This window comes from Sinohyriopsis cumingii, chromosome 9 (genome assembly GCF_028554795.1).
Source record: "Sinohyriopsis cumingii isolate HCF-2022 chromosome 9, ASM2855479v2, whole genome shotgun sequence".
Classification (NCBI taxonomy): domain Eukaryota; kingdom Metazoa; phylum Mollusca; class Bivalvia; order Unionida; family Unionidae; genus Sinohyriopsis; species Sinohyriopsis cumingii.
Window position 1 is genome coordinate 52,953,071 of NC_142969.1, and position 24,159 is coordinate 52,977,229.

At 34.6% G+C, this 24,159-nt stretch overlaps 1 protein-coding gene across 7 annotated transcripts in view; it reads right to left on the reverse strand.

The window, feature by feature from the left end:
- Positions 1-23,116, reverse strand: part of LOC149791819 (transient receptor potential cation channel subfamily M member-like 2) — a 104,178-nt gene extending 81,062 nt beyond the window's left edge. For 2 of the 7 annotated variants that reach the window (XM_089970330.1, XM_089970329.1), the window contains exons 1-6: positions 19,563-20,312; positions 15,072-15,233; positions 12,632-12,717; positions 7,655-7,835; positions 6,479-6,659; positions 3,030-3,196 (exon numbers count right to left, since the gene is read on the reverse strand). In XM_089970330.1, the coding sequence (XP_089826456.1) occupies positions 3,030-3,196; positions 6,479-6,659; positions 7,655-7,835; positions 12,632-12,717; positions 15,072-15,215 (759 nt within the window). In that variant the 5' untranslated portion in view covers positions 15,216-15,233; positions 19,563-20,312. Of the gene's footprint in view, positions 1-3,029; positions 3,197-6,478; positions 6,660-7,654; positions 7,836-12,631; positions 12,718-15,071; positions 15,234-19,562; positions 20,313-22,119; positions 22,353-22,723 lie in introns of those variants that run through there. The other 5 variants (XM_089970327.1, XM_089970326.1, XM_089970328.1 and 2 more) reach the window with 5 other exon arrangements.
- Positions 23,117-24,159: the final 1,043 nt, after the last annotated feature.

The following is a 24,159-nucleotide window of genomic DNA, read 5'->3' on the forward strand; positions in this document are numbered from 1 at the left end:
TAGAGGGTCACAACTTCTAAAACAAATTACCATTTTCTACACTGATATTTTGCACTTTTGTCTGAATTTATCCTTATTTTTTATGTCAATGAGACGAGATGCACATAAGACATCATTGAGACATGATGCACATAAGACATCAATGAGACATGATGCACATAAGACATCACTGAGACATGATGCACATAAGACATCATTGAGACATGATGCACATAAACACATCATTGAGACATGATGCACATGACATCATTGAGACATGATGCACATAAGACATCACTGAGACATGATGTACATAAGACATCACTGAGACATGATGCACATAATACATCATTGAGACATGATGCACATAAGACATCACTGAGACATGATGCACATAATACATCATTGAGACATGATGTACATAGACATCATTGAGACATGATGCACAAAAGACATCACTGAGACATGATGCACATAATACATCATTGAGACATGATGCATATAAGACATCATTGAGACATGATGTACATAAGACATCATTGAGACATGATGCACTTAACACATCATTGAGACATGATGCACATAAGACATCATTGAGACATGATGCACATAAGACATCATTGAGACATGATGCATATAAGACATCATTGAGACATGATGTACATAAGACATCACTGAGACATGATGCACTTAAGACATCATTGAGACATGATGCACATAAGACATCATTGAGACATGATGCACATAATACATCATTGAGACATGATGCACATAAGACATCATTGAGACATGATGTACATAGACATCATTGAGACATGATGCACTTAACACATCATTGAGACATGATGCACATAAGACATCACTGAGACATGATGTACATAAGACATCATTGAGACATGATGCACATAAACACATCATTGAGACATGATGCACATAAGACATCATTGAGACATGATGCACATAAGACATCATTGAGACATGATGCACATAAGACATCATTGAGACATGATGCACATAAACACATCATTGAGACATGATGCACATAAGACATCACTGAGACATGATGCACATAATACATCACTGAGACATGATGCACATAAGACATCATTGAGACATGATGCACATAACACATCATTGAGACATGATGCACATAAACACATCATTGAGACATGATGCACATAAGACATCATTGAGACGTGATGCACATAAGACATCATTGAGACATGATGCACATAACACATCGAGAGATGATGCAAGTAAGACATCATTGAGACATGATGCACATAACACATCATTGAGACATGATGCACATAACACATCATTGAGACATGATGCACATAACACATCTTTGAAACATATATGCACATAAGTCTTTAATGCTTAAATTCTCATTTAATTTTCTCAACGATAAGACCAGAAAGTCGGCCATACAGATTTGGTGAGAAACTGGAGTGGACTTATCAAAAAGTCAATGCTGTATGACTTTCAACAAAGCATTCACCCTTGATTGCTTCTGTCAATCCAGCAGTAAAGGGGTAATGGATCTTGTGTGCCTGTGTGTGGATGTGTGTGGCATGTGTGGATGTGGGTGGGGTGGGTACTATGCAGGACTACCAACTTAACTGCAAATTATCCTGTACAGTCCAACCCATTTATGTCAACATCCTTGGGCCCGATGAAATATTGTCGACATAGGCTGATGTCGAGATAAGTGTTGGGGGGGGGGAAGGGTCTGAAAAAAAGATACAAGTTAAATTCGTCAGTAAGGGGTGACCTGTCTTCAGTGAGTAGCATTTACACTTTGAGAAAACAAACAATGGAAATTTTGAGTACGTGAAGACAAAACCAGTGTGAAATACATTTGCATATTGACAAATTACATTTTGGTTACCTTTATGTAATAAAATCCACAATAAAATATTGCATCGGTCACATCCTGATAATGAAAAACATTCACTGTGATATTCAATGTCGATATTTAATGTTGGCATTAGCACATGGTTGCATAGTTGTTATTTACATGCTTCAAGTACATGTACTTAAATTGGCCTAGATTTTGGTCAGTCTGACTGTTCCCATCTTATTGAGGCTACCAAGGGGATGGGGCTATTCATGGGGAAATGAAAACCTGTCAACAAATTTGTTTAAACAGTACATGTATTAAGTTACAGAAGTCATGGTGAAAAGTGCATAAAAGCGAACAAAAAACATGAATGCATTTTATGAAAGGATATAAAAATCATTTGACACCAAATTTCCAAAGATCCTTAGTATCATAATACAGGATAAGATTCTTTATACTGAAAATTTTTCACCCCTTATAAATCATTGCATAGTTCTCATCAAAGCAGACATTAAAAAATGCTATTAATGTGACGACATCATCACTTAAATGACGATATCTGTGCAATCTGTACATATGCAAACTGTAATAAGAAATCAAATTTGCAAACAAATACACAACTACTATATTTTTTAACTTATTGCAGTTGTGATTATATTTGAATTTATAAGATATTCGATGCTGTCTTTTGCATTTTATTGATTTCTATTTTATTAAAGCAAATTTTGAAATAAGTTATGAGTTATTTGCCTTGACAATAAGAACCCTAAACATGTAAATGCATCTCCAAAACAAAAGGAAAACAATAGATAAAAGTGGTAAACGCAAAATCTATGTGCATTTCTGTCACAATAAATAAAAATACAAGAGCAAATAAGAATGGCATGCAAAATGAACAAACATGAATTCTGAAATGTAGGATATGGTACAACCAATTATCCTGGATCAACACTATGGACTTAAAATATGTTATAAAATATGCATACTTTATCTAAATTCCTGAGAATTGACCTTAAGACAAAACCTAATCAGACAGATGTTGAACAGACTGACAAAGGTATATTTATAGGCCACTACAATGTATATATATATATATATATATATATATATATATATATATATATATATATATATATATATATATATATATATATATATATGCCACAATGTATGGTAGGGTACTAAGATGCTTTCCCAACCATCACACCTTGTTGTCCTCCAGGGCATTTCTATTTTGAATGATTCCCCAAGGAGCTATACCAACTGCAACAACATGTTTCTGATTTGTAGAGGCCGTCAAGCCATAATCTTTAACTGCCTTCCCAACATGTTTCATTACACCAGCATTTGTGCCTCCAGTTATGATCCAGGCACCTGAAATAAATTTAACATTGTCAAAGATCATTGTGTACTACATATATCCTAAAAATAAGAGTTATTTCCCTTGACACTAAGAACCCTAAACCTGTAAATGTAACTCCAAAACAAAAGCAAAACAATAGATAAAAGTGGTAAACACAAAATCTATGTTTAGAAGCTTATAAATACAACACTCTTGGTAATCTATCCTGCCTCTTGTACAAAACAAATCACTATATCATTGCAAAAAAATGATTTTAATTGTGCTTTGAATAAGAAATTTTGACTATACATTATGTATTCAGTCTTCTTGTAATGACTCTTTTTGTCATCCACTTGTAACCTGGACTAAGCATGTACCCCAATTTCATAGTGGCCACATCAGTCAAGGAGTCACGGATTTTCTAAAGCCATACTAGACTGCTGACCTTCAATGCAGCTTGATTAGCACATGCCTGGATACATTCTAACATGGCAAGTATGTACCTCAGTTAAAAACATGTCATTAGAGCAAAAGAGGTATGGTCAGTATAATAAATATGAAATTAATTACTAAGGTTTGATTTATGTCTCTGAGAACAATATTATCTTTAAGAAAAGTATCAATGATGCAATTCCAATAATATTGCCACCAAGTTTGATGCTTACCAGTAACTAAGAAATACCATGTAGGAAAAATATTTCACTGTAAACCAGAATAAGAATGGGAGTCTGAATACCAAGATATACATGATGGTCTTAATGTTATGACAAACTTCACACAAGAAGTAGGAAGTAAACCCCCATGTTTGCTGGACCATCCGTTTGGGAAAATAATGGCAAAAACATCCTTAAGATGACTGCAATAAAAATCCTTTGTCAATACATCTATCTACTTAAGAGGAAGAGTGATAAAAATAAATTTCAACATGGCCACCATGGAAGCCATGCTGTATTTCAGACAGACACCATTTCCATTAAGGAACAATTAAATAGTACAAGACTTATTTTCAAAAAAAAATTAAGTCTGTACAAAGATCTGTTCAGGAATCTATGATTAGTAGAGATGCATTGTTGTAAGATAAACAAGTCATGGGACTCTACATAGTTCCTCTGCCAACAAATTCTAACCCATCAGTATGATATCCTGCTCATGAATTGTCAGGAATAACTCAAGCATGAATAAATCCTGAAAAACAAACTTGACCACAAAAATTAAAGTTATCTAAGACAATTCTTTTCCTTCCCATGAGATTTTTATCAGTAAGAGAACCAAAACTGTAAGGAGTGGTTTGATTCTTCAATAAGATCTATAAAGCTGTCTCTTCCTAAAAGAGTTTAACCTCTTTGTCCTTTCCAAGAATAATATTGCTGTTTTTTTTGCCATGATAATTGCCTCACTGCATCCAGCCATAGTTGGGTAGGTTTTTTTCTTTAAAATGTTGATCCAGGTTGATTAGCACATTCCTGAGTTGGTTCTTTTGAGTTCTTAAGTTACCATTTCATGAAATCATAATGCGTTATGGCATAACCTAATGACCTCAGAACACTAAGCATTACTTAAAAATCTGAAAGTACTGGAAGTTAATTTTGTGGTGAAATGAAATAAAAATTGAATAATTGTATTATCTTCCTTGCAAAGCATATTAGTAATCAATGTGTCAACTGACAACCAAGACAAGGAAATCCTAGTATTAGAGATGCATTGTTAATTACATAACCTGCAAAATGAAACGAAAATCCACAATATTTCTTGTTTCTTGTTTAAATCCAATTAAGAGCTTTAAATTCTAATATTCTCACCCATGCCTTTTCTGTAAGATGATGAAACAGACCAGAGGTTATTATTTTACAATCATCTAAATAAAAAATAAATAAAACTGGATGATTTTAGTCAAGGGTTTTGCAACATATATTCCTATTACTGAAGGAATATATCTAAATTAAGAACGAAAACAACAAACTGAACAGCATGAAAAGTTGGCCATTGTGATCTACTTTTGGAGGAACTAATTACTGCAAATTATAATGTATCAATTAACCATATAACTGCATAATGCAATAGCATTCTGATGATGTGATTATATCACATAATGCAATGTGTTGTGGTGATCAGAAAATCTTCGCAAAAGACCCAATAAGGTAATAAGGTAACCCTTCAAATGAGATTTCATTTGTCTCAGTTCTACCACCAGCAACCCACCTCAATATTAGATTATTGTAACCTATGTGACAAACATTAACCCAATGGATTTGCAACCATTTTTTTTTTAACACAATGTCTTGAGATGGTCCTTTTGAATTCTCAAGTGTCCATTTCATGAAATAATAATGTTGTATAGCAAAACTTAATGACTCTTATAGCACTAGGCGTTACTTCAAAATCAGCAAGCACAGCAAGTCAATTTTGGGATGAAATGAAATTTAATATTTTCTATCATCTCTGAAAAACATATTAGCAATTGATGTAAAGTTTGACACCAAGACAAGGAAAACTGAGCATCAGTAGATGAATTATTAATCAGATATCCTTGCAGAAACAAAAAAAAATGGGTCCCCCTGAACTAATATTTTTTGTATTGTTTTTAACCAAACCCCAGTCAGAACTTACTGGTAAATTCTAATATTCTCACCCACGTCTTTTATGTGAGACAATTAAATGGACCAGAGCAACTATGAGAATAAAGTGTTTGTAAAATAATGTTACATAAAAATAGTCCAGCATGATAAAAGTGAAATCTGCCAGAAAGCAAAAATAATGACAATTTTTTTCTCACATATTTTTAATTCCAACCCATAATATGTGCTGTCTTCATAAGACCACATTGGAACACCTAAGCAAAAAAATATAAAATTTGCATCCATATATTTTTCAGGTTAGAAGTGAAATTCAATTTTAAAATTGGAAGATTTTTATGGTTCTTTTCAGGGTTTTAAAAACTTGAATGTGGTCCAAGAACCAAACCAGCTACATGACTATCTCCATGGTGAGCATAATATATATTAAAATTCGATAAAGTATCATTTGATTTTGTTTCTAAATAAAATTAAAATAAAAATAAAGTGAAAATTAATATATAATTAAAAAAATAAATATCTGTATGTGCTAAACAATTTGCACACTTTCTTGGCCACTAGGCTGCTGCCTTAAAAGAAAAACGATGTCTATAAAAAACAATTTGTGTGGTCAGGGTAAAGCCCATCATCATTTTTTCAAAGCTTTTAGGCTTTTTTAGGTTTCTAAGATCAAAGTTAACTTTATGATGGTTTTTTTTAGGTTTCTGCATTCCACTTCTAAACCAGATTTTTAATCCCAACCTGTGCTATGTGCAGCCTTCATAAGGCCACGTCGGAACACATCCCGTAAGCGAGGTTTCATGTTGAAGTTCTGGGCACCACCTGTCACAGAAATGAGCAAGTTTGGCTTTTCCATTCCCCACACCTTCATCATCAGATCCAAGATGGTGGACTTATCAGTCTGCTCGTCAACACGGATAAACTGTCAAATGTAAAAATTATCTGATCATGTGTTCATGTTTGCTTGTTTTCATGTCAAACAAAGTTGGCTATCTTGTTCAAGTCTGCAAAACTATGGCCTTCTAATAGGGCAGAATGTATTTTACTATGAAATCGACCTGGAAATGGGTGATGATTTTATGTCAAATAAATTGTTTCTAATTATCTGACAGATCTGAGAGTTTTTGGTATATATGCCTTTAAAGTCAACCCCTACAAGTTTTGTTTGCATATATGGGGAACTATTATATATATATATATATATATATATATATATATATATATATATATATATATATATATATATATATATATATATATATATATATATATATATATATATATATATATGTGTGTGTGTGTATATATATATATATATATATATATATATATATATATATATATATATATATATATATCTTAAAAATCTACGTGAAGTAATCTGGAGTGAAAAAATATTGTATTTTCTCACTGCCCATAAACAGACACTAATAACATTTTGAAGTCATTCTTAGAAATCTCCATGGTTTTTATGGTAAGTATAACTGCTTCTTGTTAAAGATGTACTGATTGTAAATCCAGAAAGATGCACATTTATTTTCTTAATGTGCAATGTTACATTGAATTGGGAAGGAGAATTAAGTTGCTTTTTATGTTTTCTGGGCAAATATTCATGAAACGCATCATAATATTAACAGTAAGCTGTTGACATCACACAGAAATTAGTAATAAATCTGCTACTTCAATCTGTATTGTATATTGCTATCCAATACATTTGAGCATAAAATAAAATCAAATAAAAATAAAATTTGCTTCCTACATGTGAATAATGGATGTATTTCATCTTGTGGGTCAAAAACTTGAGTATTTTCACCCATGAGATGAAATATATCCATTATTCACTTGTTTCAGGCAAATATCTTCAATGTATTTGCTGGCAAGAAAGGTGAAAGCTTGACTGTAAAGAATGTATCTTACTTTTCCAATATTTCCTCCAAAACCAACAAATTCAATCTCCCCAAAGGCATTGGTAGGTACAATTTCTGTGTGTCTTTGGAAATCCCATTTTAATTTGGTTCTAGAGCTCTCCACTTCTCGGTTTGAGTTGCCAATGCCAATTTGGTCATGGTCTATTTTGTAATACCCACACTGACAAATGCTGCAAGAAAAGTACATGTTCTGCAGCGTGGCATGATATTTATGTGTATGTATGTATTAGGGTTCAAAAGCATGTCAGCACAATAGTAGCTATATAGTGCTAATTAAAGTAAATTTATAAAAAGGAATACTGTAGTTATTCTAATAGATATCCCAGGGTACAGTGCAGTTTCCAAAGGGGTGCACTAAATACTGTACATCAGTGTTTGACTGAAAATGTTTATAAATTGTTTTTATTTTAAGATTCGTTGTATTTCTAGTGTACTTTTTAATTATGTGGACATACCATAATGAATCTTATCTATAAGCCTCAATAAGGTAGGAATTTCTTCTTTTTTTATGGAAAAAAATGGAAAGGCATTTATTTAGGTAAAGGCAAGGGGGGATAACTCAGAATATAAAGGATTGCAGAAGAAACCTTAAAAAGTAAAATATTGCAAATAAATGCAAGCATCAAGAAAAATTAAAAATTTTACCATTTTAAACTTTATATAAAATAAAAGGTAAAAAAATAAATAAATTCCATAGAATATATGGTCAAATATTTTTCTATAAGCAATAATCTCAAAAGAAATCAAAGATTTTTTTCACCTAGTGCACTATCATACAGTTCCTTAATTCATTTCACATCAAAAATCTTCTGTCTGACATGATAGAAGTCAATACACTCAATAACAATGTTGGTATGTATGGCTGGTTTGGAGTTTTATAGCACGTCAGCATAAAGCTTATATCTGCTGAAGAAATCTGAGTTCATACCTCGCCCAAGGACACATCACAGCAAGCAATCCAACACCGATCTGAAGGTTGAATCTGAACCCCACCCTCCTAATCTTGAGTCCAATATGTTGACCACTGAGCCAGTGTGGCTTTTATAATGTATTGCCACTGATACCTCACTTTGTGCAAATTTGCCACTTGAATTAAAACTGTGTTTTATTTATTTACATTAATCTCCACCTTTTTATAAACTAAGTTTCTGTGTTAAAAACCTCTGACATATTTTAGTATATGTAAAATTACTGAAACCAAACTATATACAGGATCAGAACTTTTATAGGATTTGGATTTTTAATGTAGCATATAACAATATTTCAGTCATATCGCTACGAACTTACTGTTCAATTTGATCGGAAACTTAATTTTCATACTTGCTCAATGTTTGAGTAACCATAATTTCTGTGTAGGTTTCAATTTGCAGGTGTGTGCATGTGTGTGTATGTGTGATTTGGATTTGTAACATAGCTTTACAAATATTTCAGTCATATCACTATGATGTCTGCAATGTAGCAGTTTACAGTGATGTCTAGCACTGGGGCATCATGCTGCAGACACGTACCATGATGTCCCACCCAGTCACATTTTTCTGACACAAGGTCGACCAGTCCTAACACTAACCTCTTAATGCTGAGCACCTATCTAGGTAACTGTAAGTACCATTTTTATATAGTCTTTGGTATGACCTGATTGGGGTTCAAACCCGCAACCTCCCGCATCCGAGGCGAACGTTCCAACCACTAGGTCACCAGAGCGGTCAGGTTTGATAATTTGTATTAGAAGAAAGTCTTGAACCCTCAATTTTTTTATTCTCATGATTGAAATTTAACCTGCATAGTAGATATTTTCATATAAAGAACACCTGCTGTTAAAGTAATAAACATTTTGCAATACATATCTTCTTCATATAATGAATACCTGTTATTAAAGAAAGACATGTACTTTTATAAGCTTCTTTCTGAGGTTTGAGCATACATATCTACTTTACATAAATGGATACCTGTTATTAAAGAAAACTGTACAGTACTGTGGAATCCTTTTTTATGTTTGCCACCAATTTTCACTGACAAGTCGATTATTTTTAGTGAAAATTCTGTTCATGCTGAATGGCAGTCATCTTAAAAGTGTAACAAACAAAAATCTGTATAAACTAGTGTTAATACTGGAATCTCAAGGTGTTTACAGTACATACAAATTAATACTGGAATCTCAAGGTGTTTACAGTACATACAAATTAATACTGGAATCTCTAGGTGTTTACAGTACATACAAATTAATACTGGAATCTCTAGGTGTTTACAGTACATACAAATTAATACTGGAATCTCAAGGTGTTTACAGTACATACAAATTAATACTGGAATCTCAAGGTGTTTACAGTACATACAAATTAATACTGGAATCTCAAGGTGTTTACAGTACATACAAATTAATACTGGAATCTCAAGGTGTTTACAGTACATACAAATTAATACTGGAATCTCAAGGTGTTTACAGTACATACAAATTAATACTGGAATCTCAAGGTGTTTACAGTACATACAAATTAATATTGGAATCTCAAGATGTTTACAGTACATACAAATTAATACTGGAATCTCTAGGTGTTTACAGTACATACAAATTAATACTGGAATCTCAAGGTGTTTACAGTACATACAAATTAATACTGGAATCTCAAGGTGTTTACAGTACATACAAATTAATACTGGAATCTCAAGGTGTTTACAGTACATACAAATTAATACTGGAATCTCAAGGTGTTTACAGTACATACAAATTAATACTGGAATCTCAAGGTGTTTACAGTACATACAAATTAATACTGGAATCTCAAGGTGTTTACAGTACATACAAATTAATATTGGAATCTCAAGATGTTTACAGTACATACAAATTAATACTGGAATCTCTAGGTGTTTACAGTACATACAAATTAATACTGGAATCTCAAGGTGTTTACAGTACATACAAATTAATACTGGAATCTCAAGGTGTTTACAGTACATACAAATTAATACTGGAATCTCAAGGTGTTTACAGTACATACAAATTAATACTGGAATCTCAAGGTGTTTACAGTACATACAAATTAATACTGGAATCTCAAGGTGTTTACAGTACATACAAATTAATATTGGAATCTCAAGATGTTTACAGTACATACAAATTAATACTGGAATCTCAAGATATTTACAGTACATACAAATTAATACTGGAATCTCAAGGTGTTTACAGTACATACAAATTAATATTGGAATCTCAAGGTGTTTACAGTACATACAAATTAATACTGGAATCTCAAGGTGTTTACAGTACATACAAATTAATACTGGAATCTCAAGATGTTTACAGTACATACAAATTAATATTGGAATCTCAAGGTGTTTACAGTACATACAAATTAATACTGGAATCTCAAGATGTTTACAGTACATACAAATTAATATTGGAATCTCAAGGTGTTTACAGTACATACAAATTAATATTGGAATCTCAAGGTGTTTACAGTACATACAAATTAATATTGGAATCTCAAGATGTTTACAGTACATACAAATTAATACTGGAATCTCAAGGTGTTTACAGTACATACAAATTAATATTGGAATCTCAAGATGTTTACAGTACATACAAATTAATACTGGAATCTCAAGGTGTTTACAGTACATACAAATTAATACTGGAATCTCAAGGTGTTTACAGTACATACAAATTAATACTGGAATCTCAAGGTGTTTACAGTACATACAAAATAATACTGGAATCTCAAGGTGTTTACAGTACAAACAAATTAATACTGGAATCTCAAGATATTTACAGTACATACAAATTAATACTGGAATCTCAAGATATTTACAGTACATACAAATTAATACTGGAATCTCAAGGTGTTTACAGTACATACAAATTAATACTGGAATCTCAAGATATTTACAGTACATACAAATTAATACTGGAATCTCAAGATATTTACAGTACATACAAATTAATACTGGAATCTCAAGGTGTTTACAGTACATACAAAATAATACTGGAATCTCAAGGTGTTTACAGTACTTACAAATTAATATTGGAATCTCAAGGTGTTTACAGTATATACAAAATGATGTCATTTCAAATAATCATTTAGATTTCATTACCATCCCGAATTGTATATACAGTAAGTTCTGCATTTATCCCTTTCATTTACAGTATTCATAACACATTAATACTTAGATTTTAATAAATTTGAAAATATGAAATTAAATGTTTTCCATCACAAAGTGAAGGGTCAATCAATATTGTTTAATGTGACTGTTTACTAGTAAGTAAGTTAGTTCCCTTTTAAGAAAGACCAAACAAACCATAATGGTATTATAGTTTGTATCTTGCTGTATAAACAATGTTTATGTTAATGCAAAAAAATTTGGTTTGATTCATAACAACCTCTTTGTATAAACCAACTCTAATTCCCAAGTGCGACAATGGACAATTGATTATTCTTCCTAAAAAAAATTCACCTGCTGCATATGACAATCATGTGTAAGGGATTTTGAAATTTAGATATGTTGAAAATTACTTTTAAATCCATTAACTAAATGCCTTTTTAAACTGATCCATTTTTTAACTTTCATTGTTATGCATTCTGAATTTGTGATCTCATCTTTTGTTTCTTCAAAATACATTCATCACTACATCTGTTTTCATGCTGCATTTCATTCTCGTTCATTCTCCATTCCATCAGGCCTCCAATTATTCTTATCAAACAAGTTCCTTCCCCTTCATCATAGCCGAACAAGAACAGTGTTTTGAATTTATTATATGTCCCACTACAGTGTGAATGGATTTTTTAAAAATAATAATTATTCACATAAGCTAGATTATGTGGGGGAAAAAAGCAAGGTGTCAGTCAAAATGCATGTGTAATATGGAAAAAGGAATTGAAAATGAATTATAAATGCCTAATCAGTCAATTAAGGCAAATTGTATATGTAATAAAATACCATAATATAATCCAAAGAAATTTACTGATCTTACTCTCTATTATCTTCACTTTCTGGGGGAATATAAAAAGTACATCTTCTCATTTTGATGTGATTCTGGATCCATGCAACCTCATCATTCTAAAAATGAAAAGCATCAAAAATTAATATATGACCTCATCATTCTAAAAATAAAAACATCAAAATTAATAAATGAAAAGATGAAGAAAAATTCAAAACATGCAGCAAGAGTCCCAAGATGGCACCAATGCCCACCACTGCTCTGCTGGTCAACACAGTGGATGTAACCATTTAAGAATGTAATATGGAGGGCATGTATAATGTTATATGAAATCAAATGTTTAAATAAAAAGTAACCAGATGTCCTTGATCCATTACAAAAATGAAATGTGATTAAAACTGATACAGATTTTGTTTTTTTCTAAAATCATTCTAGTATCTATTATGCCTGACCCAATGCACATGTGGCTCACAAAACCTAAACTTATTACATGTCACATTTGTTTATATTAAAGACAATTACTTGAAACTTAAAAACCAATACCGTGTATTTTAAATGCTGTTAATAGCAAATGACTAACATTTGTTACACAACTGAGATACTGATAAATGTGTATTGAGTCAGTACACAATTAGACAAAAAACCTGTAAACAAATCAAGCATAGTTTAAGCATACACAAGTTGCAGTTATTATAACGGAAAACTAAATAAAAATTTATCAAGTCATCGGATTTTGAATGCAGCTGATTCAACAAAAGAGACTATTTATGTAATAACTTGACCTTTAACTGCAATGATTCAATGAAAGAGACTATTTCTGCAATAACTTGACCTTTAACTGCAATGATTCAATGAAAGAGACTGTTTCTGTAATAACTTGACCTTTAACTGCAAGTTAACTCCCTGATTTCAGTATTAAATAATCAAAGTACTGAGAATACCAATAGTCCAAAGTTTACTACAAAGTACACTCCAAGTACAACAAAGGCACTACTACAAATTTTCTTCCACAATTAATAACATCCCATTAGATTAATCAACTGCAATGAGTCAAATCAACAACAACTACAACAATTTCATTATGTTTTATTAAAAATATTTTGTTTCTTTTTTGTTTGTTATTGATTTAATGCCATTTTTCAGCACATGATGAGCTATTTATTGCCTTTGCTTATTCATGAACTATTCATATAATGAAAATTGAATGAGTACATCAGACATGGACAATTATTCAAGAACTGAAGTTCAGGAATTGTTAAAGAAATATAAGTTCCTAAATCGTTCATCAACAAAGACCAATCTGACAGTATATGAGAATGCAGTAAATATATACCAATTGAAGAATGTAATTCCTCAACAAATTTCATAAATTCGTAATTTAGTCATAACTAAATATTTTAAATATTGCTAAATCCACTTACAAAAATATGTTCACTATAAAAAGAATTTAATAACAGTGTTATCCCTCAATATAACACAAATGTGTTCAATATAAACATAATATTGTCATCCTTTACAATAATTCTGTACAGCATTATAAGTGAAGTCATCTTATAATGAGTTTGGCTCAATATTAAAATTATATTCAGCAAAAATTTAGGATCCCTGATCAGATCCATCTTATATAAGGAATGGTGCTGTACTGAGGTGAATTATAAAGAGGGACAACTGTATTGTACTTGCTCATTCACGCACACACCCAATAAGAAACTGTGTATGGCCAGGTCTGCCATGTATTTTTTAGATGAATTTCTTCTTCTGCAAGAGGAAAAAATTCCAATATTTTTCCACCTCTTTCAAATCAAGGTAAAATACTGCAAGTTGCTTACATAGATTACAGTATTTTGACTGCCAAGACTCTACTGCATTATGTAAGAGAATGTAAAACTTGTTTGAGAGACCATCACATATGGTAACAAACTATGGTCTCTCAAGACAGATGGTCTTTCAACAGAGATCATCAAACTTCTACCATTTCCTATAAGTGGGGACCAGAACTCTTGGAATTGGGAATTTGTCCATAATTAAGCTAAACTGAGAATTTTCGGAATAAATAAAACTGCATGTGTCTTAGTACTACTTGGTACAAGTGGAAATTGTAACTGAAGTATTAACAAGATATCATGCCAAACCCTGAATCAAGGGAGATCACTTTATTTAAAAGCCACCCAAGTGAGAAACAACTTTCAGCTTTCTTATTTAAAATGTACAGCTAGGGAGGGCCGCATTTGTGAGGTGGTAGTTCTCCTATGGCGTTATGATCAGGAGATGTATTTGAAGAAGATAAAACATGTAATAAAAGTAAACCATACTTATTGATATCATTATCAAATGCCAGATAAAAACATTAATAACTGATAAAAGCTGATTAGCATATTTTCAAATCTGTAAGGTATTTAATTAACTATGGTCATGATCTGCTGACAAAGGGGAGACAATACAGTTTTATTTAATCTACCCCATTTCTACTCACATATTCTAAATCCACTTCCACTGCTTCATGATGCCGTATGCTGGTCATACTGCCTATCAGGTCATAGGAGCCCTGCCGCTGGGGTAGTGACTGATCCCTGTTTTGTTCTGACTCTGTGAGGTCAACATTTGCTGCCATGGTCATGAGCTATAATTGATTTTCCTGGAAAGAAACAAACGTGACCGCTGTGAATTAAAGACCTCATAAAAGCAAACCATAGTGTCGCGGGGCCCCTAGGCCGGTGTCTACTCTGCCTATTTGGTAATCCGGCACTGCATCTTCGTGCCCTTAATGTGAATTGTAACACTTATGATATTCAATATAGCGTGAAACAATTCAAATCACAATAGAAAGTGTTCAACTATATCTGCTAAATTTATTCACATCTGAAACATGTTTGTAAAAATTCCAAATTTTTGTCAGCGACAGGTTTAACAATTAGTAATTAGTCTATTTCCAAACTACATCCATGTTTCGTGCTGCTGCAATATGTGCCACGTGACGTAGAACTGGAATGCGTCAATAATGCCAAGATGTAATATTCGATCGTTTGCATGTCCGTTGGTTGGCATCCGTTAGTCTCGAGAGACGATGGGAATGCACCCATGAGAGATATCCCAGTTGGTGGTTGTGCAGCGTTTGCTGTGGTTATGGAGCCTAACATGAGAGTGGCAGTCCTTGCTGCAACTGAAGGTTGAGTCTGGTGTGGGTTGGAGCTGATTCTTCTTGATCTGAGATCGATTTTCATCAGCTAGCAAGCGTAGCTTGTCCTCGCCGGCTTTGAGGCCAGTGATCAGAGCGTGTCGCCAGCTGAAAATGTCTAGAGCAAGCTCTACCCAGGTGTTGACATTGATGTCAAGGGTTATCATGTTGCGCTTGCATACATCCTTGAAGCGGATATCTGGCCGTCCGATCGACATTTTGCCAGAGGCAAGTTTCAAACAAAGAAGGTCCTTGGGGATCCGTCCGTCATCCACCCGACGTACATGGCTCAACATCTGGTGCGACGATGGCATAGGAGTGTGACAATGCTGGGAATCTTGGCACGTTCAAGCATCTCGTTGTTTGTTACTCGATCGCTCCAGTTAATCCCAAGTATGCGTCAGAGGCATCGCATGTGAAAGGCGTTCAGTCTTTTCTCTTGTGAGGCGTACAGAGTCCAGGTTTCACTGTCGTACAGAGAGTGCTTAGCACGCAGGCACAGTACACGGAGATCTTAGTGTTCAGTTTCAGCATGCTTTGTTCCATACTCTCTACGACAACCTGGAGTGAGTTGTTGATGCCTTAACAATCTGCTTGTTAAGCTCAGCATGGAGCGAGAGGTTTTTGGTGATGGTAGAGCCGAGGTACGTGAACTTACTAACTACCTCAAGTTTGTAGTTGTTGATGATGATGCTTAGGAGGGGCTTACGTCCTGAGCGATCACGTTTGTTTTCTTTAGGATGATGGTCAACCCAAACTGATCGCTTTAGCAAAGCGGTTCATCAGGTGCTGTAGATCAGCTTCTGTGTGAATGGCTAGAGCAGCATCATCTGCGAAAAGCATGTCCCTGATGGTTGATCCACGCACTTTGATCTTTGCCTTCAGTCGTGCCAGGTTGAACAGTCTAACGTCTGATCGCGTGTGCAGGTAGATCTCTTATGTGGACGTCCCAAAAGTGTGCTTGAGATGGACAGCGAAGAAGATGCCGAAGAGTGTGGGGTCAAGGGCGCATACCTGTTTCACTTAGCTGCAGATGTGGAAGGGGTCTGATGTTGAGCCATAGTACTGCACTGTGCCTTTCATGTCATCGTGGAAAGACTGAATCATGTTTAGCAGCTTTGGAGGGCTACGGTTCTTCGCCAGGATTGTAAAGATGACCAGATCGAACGCCTTGGTGAGGTCTATAAAGGAAAAAGAGGGGTCTGTGTTGTTTTCTGCACTTCTCCTGCAGTTGCCTGACAAGGAAGATCATGTAGATTGTGGACCCCTTTGTGCGGAACCCGCACTGCGACTCTGAATACATTCTGTCAGCAAGCGTCTGAAGTCCGTTCAGGATAACGCGTGCGAAGACTTTACCCACGATACTAAGGAGAGATATGCACCTGTAGTTGTTGAAGTCACTTCTGTTATTTTGTTGTTGTGTAAAGTTTCGATGTTGTCGTCTCTTATGTCCTGAGGCACTGCACCCTCATCCCAACACTGGCAGAGGAGGTCGCGCCGGTGTGTGAGCAGAACGCTGAAGTCGCACTTGATGACTTCTGCTGGGATGCCATCCTTCCCTGGGGCTTTACCTTAGGACAATTTCTCTAGGGCCTTCTTTAGTTCTGCCACAGTAGGGTTCTCGTCCAGTTCGGCCATGAGAGTGAGGTTTTCAAAGACGTTGAGAGCATCGTTGTTCAAGTAGTTCCCTCTGGAGTACAGCTCAGAGTAGTACTTCACCCAACGCTCCATTTGCTCGCCCTTGTCGTGGATAGTATCGCCTTGCGGCAGACTTCAGTGATACTTTCACTTTCTTCGTGGGACCCAACGCTTGCTTTATGCCATCGTACATGCCTCTGATGTTTCGGATATCGGCTGTTCTTTTGATGCTTTGGCACAGCTGAAGTCACTATTTATTGGCGCACTGACGTGCTAACCTATGCACGTTGCTTCTGATAGACATGTATGCCTGTAGTGTCCTCTGGCATCGGGATCGCTTGTATTCAAGGTGAGCACTGCCACGCTCTTCTATGGCTGGTATGAGTGTGGCGGAGTTAGACTCAAACTAGTCGTTGCTCTTTAACTGCTTCTTACCAAAGATTCGTGTGGCTGTGATGTACACAAGCTCTCTGATGTGATCCCATCTCTTTGGCACTGTCGTTGGGAGGTTCTGAATCGAACGTATTGGAGAGGACATAAGTGAATTCCTATATAATATATATGGTTTTTGAAACAAATACACGAGTTACCTTTTACAAAATCACAAATAATGCACTGAAGTAAAGATATTCAGCAATTATTTAAATTAGTGACTAAACAAACAGCTGGAACAAAGACATGATTGGGAAATTTCGAACTATTATAACTATTATTATTATTTTCAAAGCTGCTTACTGTGCATTTCTTTATGTTCACATACTGATTAAATTTATTTTGGACACCTTTGTCTTTAATTGTTTTCTGTTTTGTTGACACATACCCCACCATTTCGGCCAATTCTGCGCGTCAGGTAATTCTGCGCAACGATACGTCTTTTCTGTAAACATTGGATTGTGTGTTATTTTTATTCAAAAATCCATTTTATATCAAGAAAGAACGATCGTACTTTAATTAAGGAAAGTGATATTCATAAAGTGCACAATATTATCCTACATTTCGACTCGAAATGCATACAAGAATGTGATTTCTAAATGTCAACATGAAAACCCACTCCATGACCTTCTTGAATCATACAAATAAATACATTATAGAAAAGATGGAAATGTATACCTTAAAACAATTCTGCATCTTAATCCAAGTTTCCAGTTTGGCAAGAAGTTGTCCCACACGTACAAAATTGTCTGATACACAACGTGTCAACTTGCCGCTAGAACGGGATTCTCAAGAAATTCCCCGGCGTATAGTCTGTTTTTAAATTATCCTATTCATTGTTGTTTCTCTTGCACATGATAGCTTATTTTTTTATAAAATGTTGAAATTTACTAATTTTTTTACAAGATCGGTTTAGTTTGCTTATGCCATTTATTGGCATTGTTACGTTGAATTTTGTAAAACTAGCTAAAAACATGGACTAACTCGACTGAACTGCTGACGGAAATAGTAAAAAGTAACTTGTTTCATTTCTATGGCCCGATGGATAAACATATCTTTTCAAAGCTGTTCGCAGAATAGGCCGACATATAGCGTGTCATGAAAACACGGGGGTGGTATCCCGTGTGTCAAAAATTAATATTATTTTGAACAGAATATTCTGTTGACTATTACCTCTTTTCAAAGGTAAGCATTGCAGTATTTCATTTTCGTCAATCGGTTGAATTCGGTTTGTGTTTTCTTCAATATTGGAGATGGAAATCTTACGTGCGTAGAAATGCCCGACATCATTGTACACGTTAAATGAAAGTAGAATGCTAATTAAAGACGATGCAGATGATGTTTGTTTACTAGTGGCACGCGACGGTTGGAATAAGGCTCGGTGCTGTATCCAGAATGGACTATTACAGAATTTGAGAGGAACATGGCGGATTACATGTACACAGACCAATCTTTTTCCGCATATAAAAAATTAGAAGTGTTGCGCTGAAGATAGTATGAAATATGTTTAAATCATCGTGTACGAAAGGAACTCCGTAATTTTATCTATTCTGAGACATTGACCGGAAAACTCTACGAGAAACAGACGCGATTATCAGCTAGCGTAAAAATTCAAAGAAAAACATACGTGATTATCATCAAGAATGCTGCGCGGAACGATTTACAGTATTTTATATTACTATGAAAGATTAAGCCAGAAACAAATATGGAAAGACTTACCTATTATACAGTTATCCTGTGGTATTCACTGTACTGTATTCTCGAGTTGACCCCAATAACGTATTTTGATGGTATATGTGGTACAACACATCCAAGCAAAAATAAGTTTTTAACAACTTGAACACTCATATTAGAAGCATTGCGGAAAGTCACGTGGTCTGAGCAAGACTTACACCACAAGAGTTCTCGCAAGATCCAAGTTAGCAATACTATTAATAGAGAAAGTTCACCGAGTCTGTATGATCATAAGTATGCATGGTACTTTTAAATATATTCACATCTGATTCTAACATACACATACATGATAATTCTTCATTAGGCAAGCCATAAACGAAACTAACAAGAAAGTATTAGTACTAAATTCAAGATTTTGTACTATATTGGTAATATATTTTCAATAGCGTTTAAATAATCAGTATTTAGTAATTAACACTTCTCTCAACAAGTATTCCAAATGGAAATACCAACATATATATATCCATATGTGTATACTGAACGTGTGTCATGATTGTACATATAAAGTGCGTTTTAATTTTTTTCACGAATAGAGATTGTAAGGGTCATTATGTAAACAACATTAAATAGCTCTATAATTGTGGGTTGCACTTTAAGATTATTTGGGTAACCATGTTGACGATTTTGACGAGAAAAGTACCCTCATTGTAGTTCTTTTATTGTGTCAGGTTTTTTATATCTAAAGGTGGTGATAAACAGAATTAATCATCCATATCTTAACATCTGTAGCTCAACCAGCCTTTTAGAAACAATATATTTGAAATACTTATTTTTTGTCGCCCATTTACTCTCGCCCGAAAATCTATGTTCATACTGATATGGAATGTAATAAACTCAGACTGTAATATAATAACAGTGTAATAGTCTTAATTCGGTGTTATACAACGCTGGGAAAAAGATGATAAAAATTGGTTCATTTGATTTTAAAATGCTATATGTGGGGTTGGCATTGCACCCGTCTGGTCCTGAGACGGACTTTGCTGCATATAGTATTCAACATGGATGTAATTTCGATGTTTCTGCACTATAAGCTGTATACCTTTCATTATTAATTAGTAAAATGACAAACGCCTAATTATTTCCGAAGTTTTGGGGTCACGGAAACGACTCAAGGAATGTGTACTGAATTCAAAGTATTCCGTGATGAATAAATACTGTTTTGAGGTCTGGGGAAACTTTTTCGGTATGCTTGGGTTTCGAAATGAGGTGGCACGGAGTTTGTCCGTTTTTTTTTAAATTGGAACTTTATCGGAAGCCTAGCTTTTACAGGCTTTTATTTCAAATACCATCAGTTCCTTCACTGGCTGCAGTGATGTCGGGAATCCCACACAACATCTAGCAACAATATAAAAACTATGGACATCTACGACGGAAGTATCGACTGTTGTTCCTTTTGTTGACTTGAATGCATGTATATTATACATATAATTCCCAGTCTGAAACAAAAAATGTTTAAAATGGCTCTTTGTTTTAATAATATAAAAATAACTTCATATAAATTGTCTATAACAAACGGAGATTATCTTAATTTATTGAATAGACGTTGGTTGAAAAATTATTGAGGACACTTATGTATGTCCTTGAAAGGGATCGGACCACCAATTCTAGAGCAATTAATGTTTGTACATTAAAACAAACAAGTAACGTATGCATTGACATACAAAATAAACATGTGTATAATACAACAGTCAAGCAACAAAAGGAAGTAGCATCTTAAACGAGCTTAAAGATACATTGCACAAAGTCACTTGACCTGAGCGAAACTGCAAAGTATAGATATAGAAAGTTGATACAAATTGTCCTCAAGATTGACGGAATTATTAACAAGGGAAAGTACACCGAGTCTCTACCATCACAAATAGACGTTTGAACCTCGGATTATATATACTTGTGTGTGTTCATTAGTACTTTCAAGACTGGACTACTGTAACTCAATTCTGTCTGGTTCATCTCAATATCTGCTCCAGAAACTTCAAAAAGTTCAAAACACAGCTGCTCGGATCATACTTAGAGTACCACTATCACATACACTGGCTATCCATTCGATCCAGAATCAAACACAAAATTTGTTCTCTGTGCTACATTTCACTGTCGGACTCTAGTCCAACATATCTATCCGACCTCACCCATGTGTAGTCATATGGACTTCGTTCTTTTGCATACCAGGGCCCAGCAACGTGGAATGAATTGCCCACTGAACTTAGACACAAAGACACAGTGATCCTATTCAAGAGTGCTCTCAAAACTCACTTATTTTGACTGCAAGAACAAACTTAAAGACCTAATAATGTTTCCTACCTTAAATATTCTCAGCATGTTGTTTATGTTTTCCAATTTCATGGTGTTTGTTTTTGTAATCAAATCATTAAATATGGGTTTTTTTATCTTATATGTGTTATCTAATGTTGTAAAGCGCTTAGAGCTTCTAAAGATTAGGCGCTATACAAAGTCCTCATTGTTATTATTATTATTATATATATATATATATATATATATATATATATATATATATATATATATATATATATATATATATATATACCGCTCCGGTGGCCTAGTGGTTAGAGCGTCCGCCTTGGATGCGGGAGGTCGTGGGTTTGATCCCCGGTCGAGTCATACCAAAGACTTACAAACTGGTACCAACAGCTAACAGCTGCCTCGCTTGGCGCTCAGCATTAAGATGTTAGGTGTCAGGACTGGTCGGCCTGGTGTCAGGATAATGTGACTGGGTGGGGCATCATCCTACATGTCTGCAGCATGATACCACAGTTCTTGACATCACTATAAACTGTCACACTGCAGACATCGTAGCGATATGACTGAAAAATTGTTAAAGCTACGTTAAAAATCCAAATCACACACACACACACACACACACACACACACAAAGAGTTATATATATATATATATATATATATATATATATATATATATATATATATATATATATATATATATATATATATATATATATAACACTCTTTGTGTGTGTTAAATGACGAGTCAAGGAAAGTATCATGCCTCTCAGAAAGACAATCTTCCCAATACACAATGACTGAAACACGACCACTTTCTCTCTCTCTCTAGCTTTAGTTTGGAGAGCAGAATTGGAACTCGTGTAGAGAGTAAAGACATTTATCCCCTACCTCACACAGCTAGGCGTTCATCCTACAAAAAATAGCTTAAACATAGTCCAAGTTAAACGATTCACGAGAACTCACTTTCTGAACAGTGGAAATAACCCTTCGACATCATGCACATGCATATTGTTTTTCTGGGTAGGAATGCAAGGCATACACAAAGTGCCGAAACTCGAGGCGGATGCTGACTAATGAGCTCACGAGGTAGCAGTCGCCTGATGAAGCATAACATCTCGCGTTATGTAGCATAACATCTCGCCTGATGTAGCAAGCATCTGTGCACAAATCTTTAACCTATATATCTGCCTATGCAAATATATCTACAACGTATCTTTGTGAATAATTATTTCAAGAATGAAAAATAAATAACAGAAAACCAATTTCTTGTGTGTGTGTGTGTGTGTGTGTGTGTGATTTGGATACTTAACTTATCTTTGACACTTTTACAGTCATATCTTTACAAGATCCGCAGTGTGGCAGTTTATGGTGATGCCCAGCATCATGACGCAGACATGTAGCATTATGTTCCATGCAGTCACATTATCCTGACACGAACCTCCTAATGCTCAGCGTCAAGCGAAACAGCTGTTAGTACTATTTTTATCAGTCGTTGGTATGACTCGTCCGGGGTTCTAACCTGCAGCCTCCCGCATCCGACTCGAACGCTCTAACCACTAGGCCACCAGAGCGGTCAATTTCCTGAATGAAATTCTATTCTCATAAGCAGAAAGTGTCTGAATAGCGTGTTCTTGAGGCATCTCTGCCTGAACCTCTTCTGTCAAAGTACCGTGTTCGTGTCAGTTGTACGTATCTAATTTATTCTTAAAGCTGAATACGAGGAAGACGATACAGTTTTGCATAATAAATTATTATACGGCCAATTAATAACACACACACACACACACACACACACACACACACACACACACATATTTTTTTCCTTTCTAAATATGCAAGGTGCGCCAAATCTAAATTTTGTTAAATGATCCATATGCCATCATTCCTGTTCGCACACTTTAACATAAATTATAATTCGTGTAAAACAGATATAAAACACAATATGCCCTAAATAATGTATGAAGAAGCTACATTAAGTGACAAGTCCTAAGTGTTGAAGAAGCTACATTAAGTGACAAGTCCTAAGTGTATGTATGTATGTATGTATGTGTGTACGCACGCTGGCACGTACGTACGCACGTACTTACGTATGTATGTATGTATTTATGTATGCATGTATGCATGCATGCATGCATGTATGTATGTATGTATGTATGTATGCATGTATGTATATATGTGTCGACCTTTCAGGTATCATAAGTGGTTAGAGAGTCCGCCTCGGTATCGGAAGATCTCGGGTTCGAACACCGTCCGAGTCATACGAAAGACTAATAAAAATGTTACTAGCAGCTGTCTGACTGTGTGTTCAGAATTAAGAGGTTACT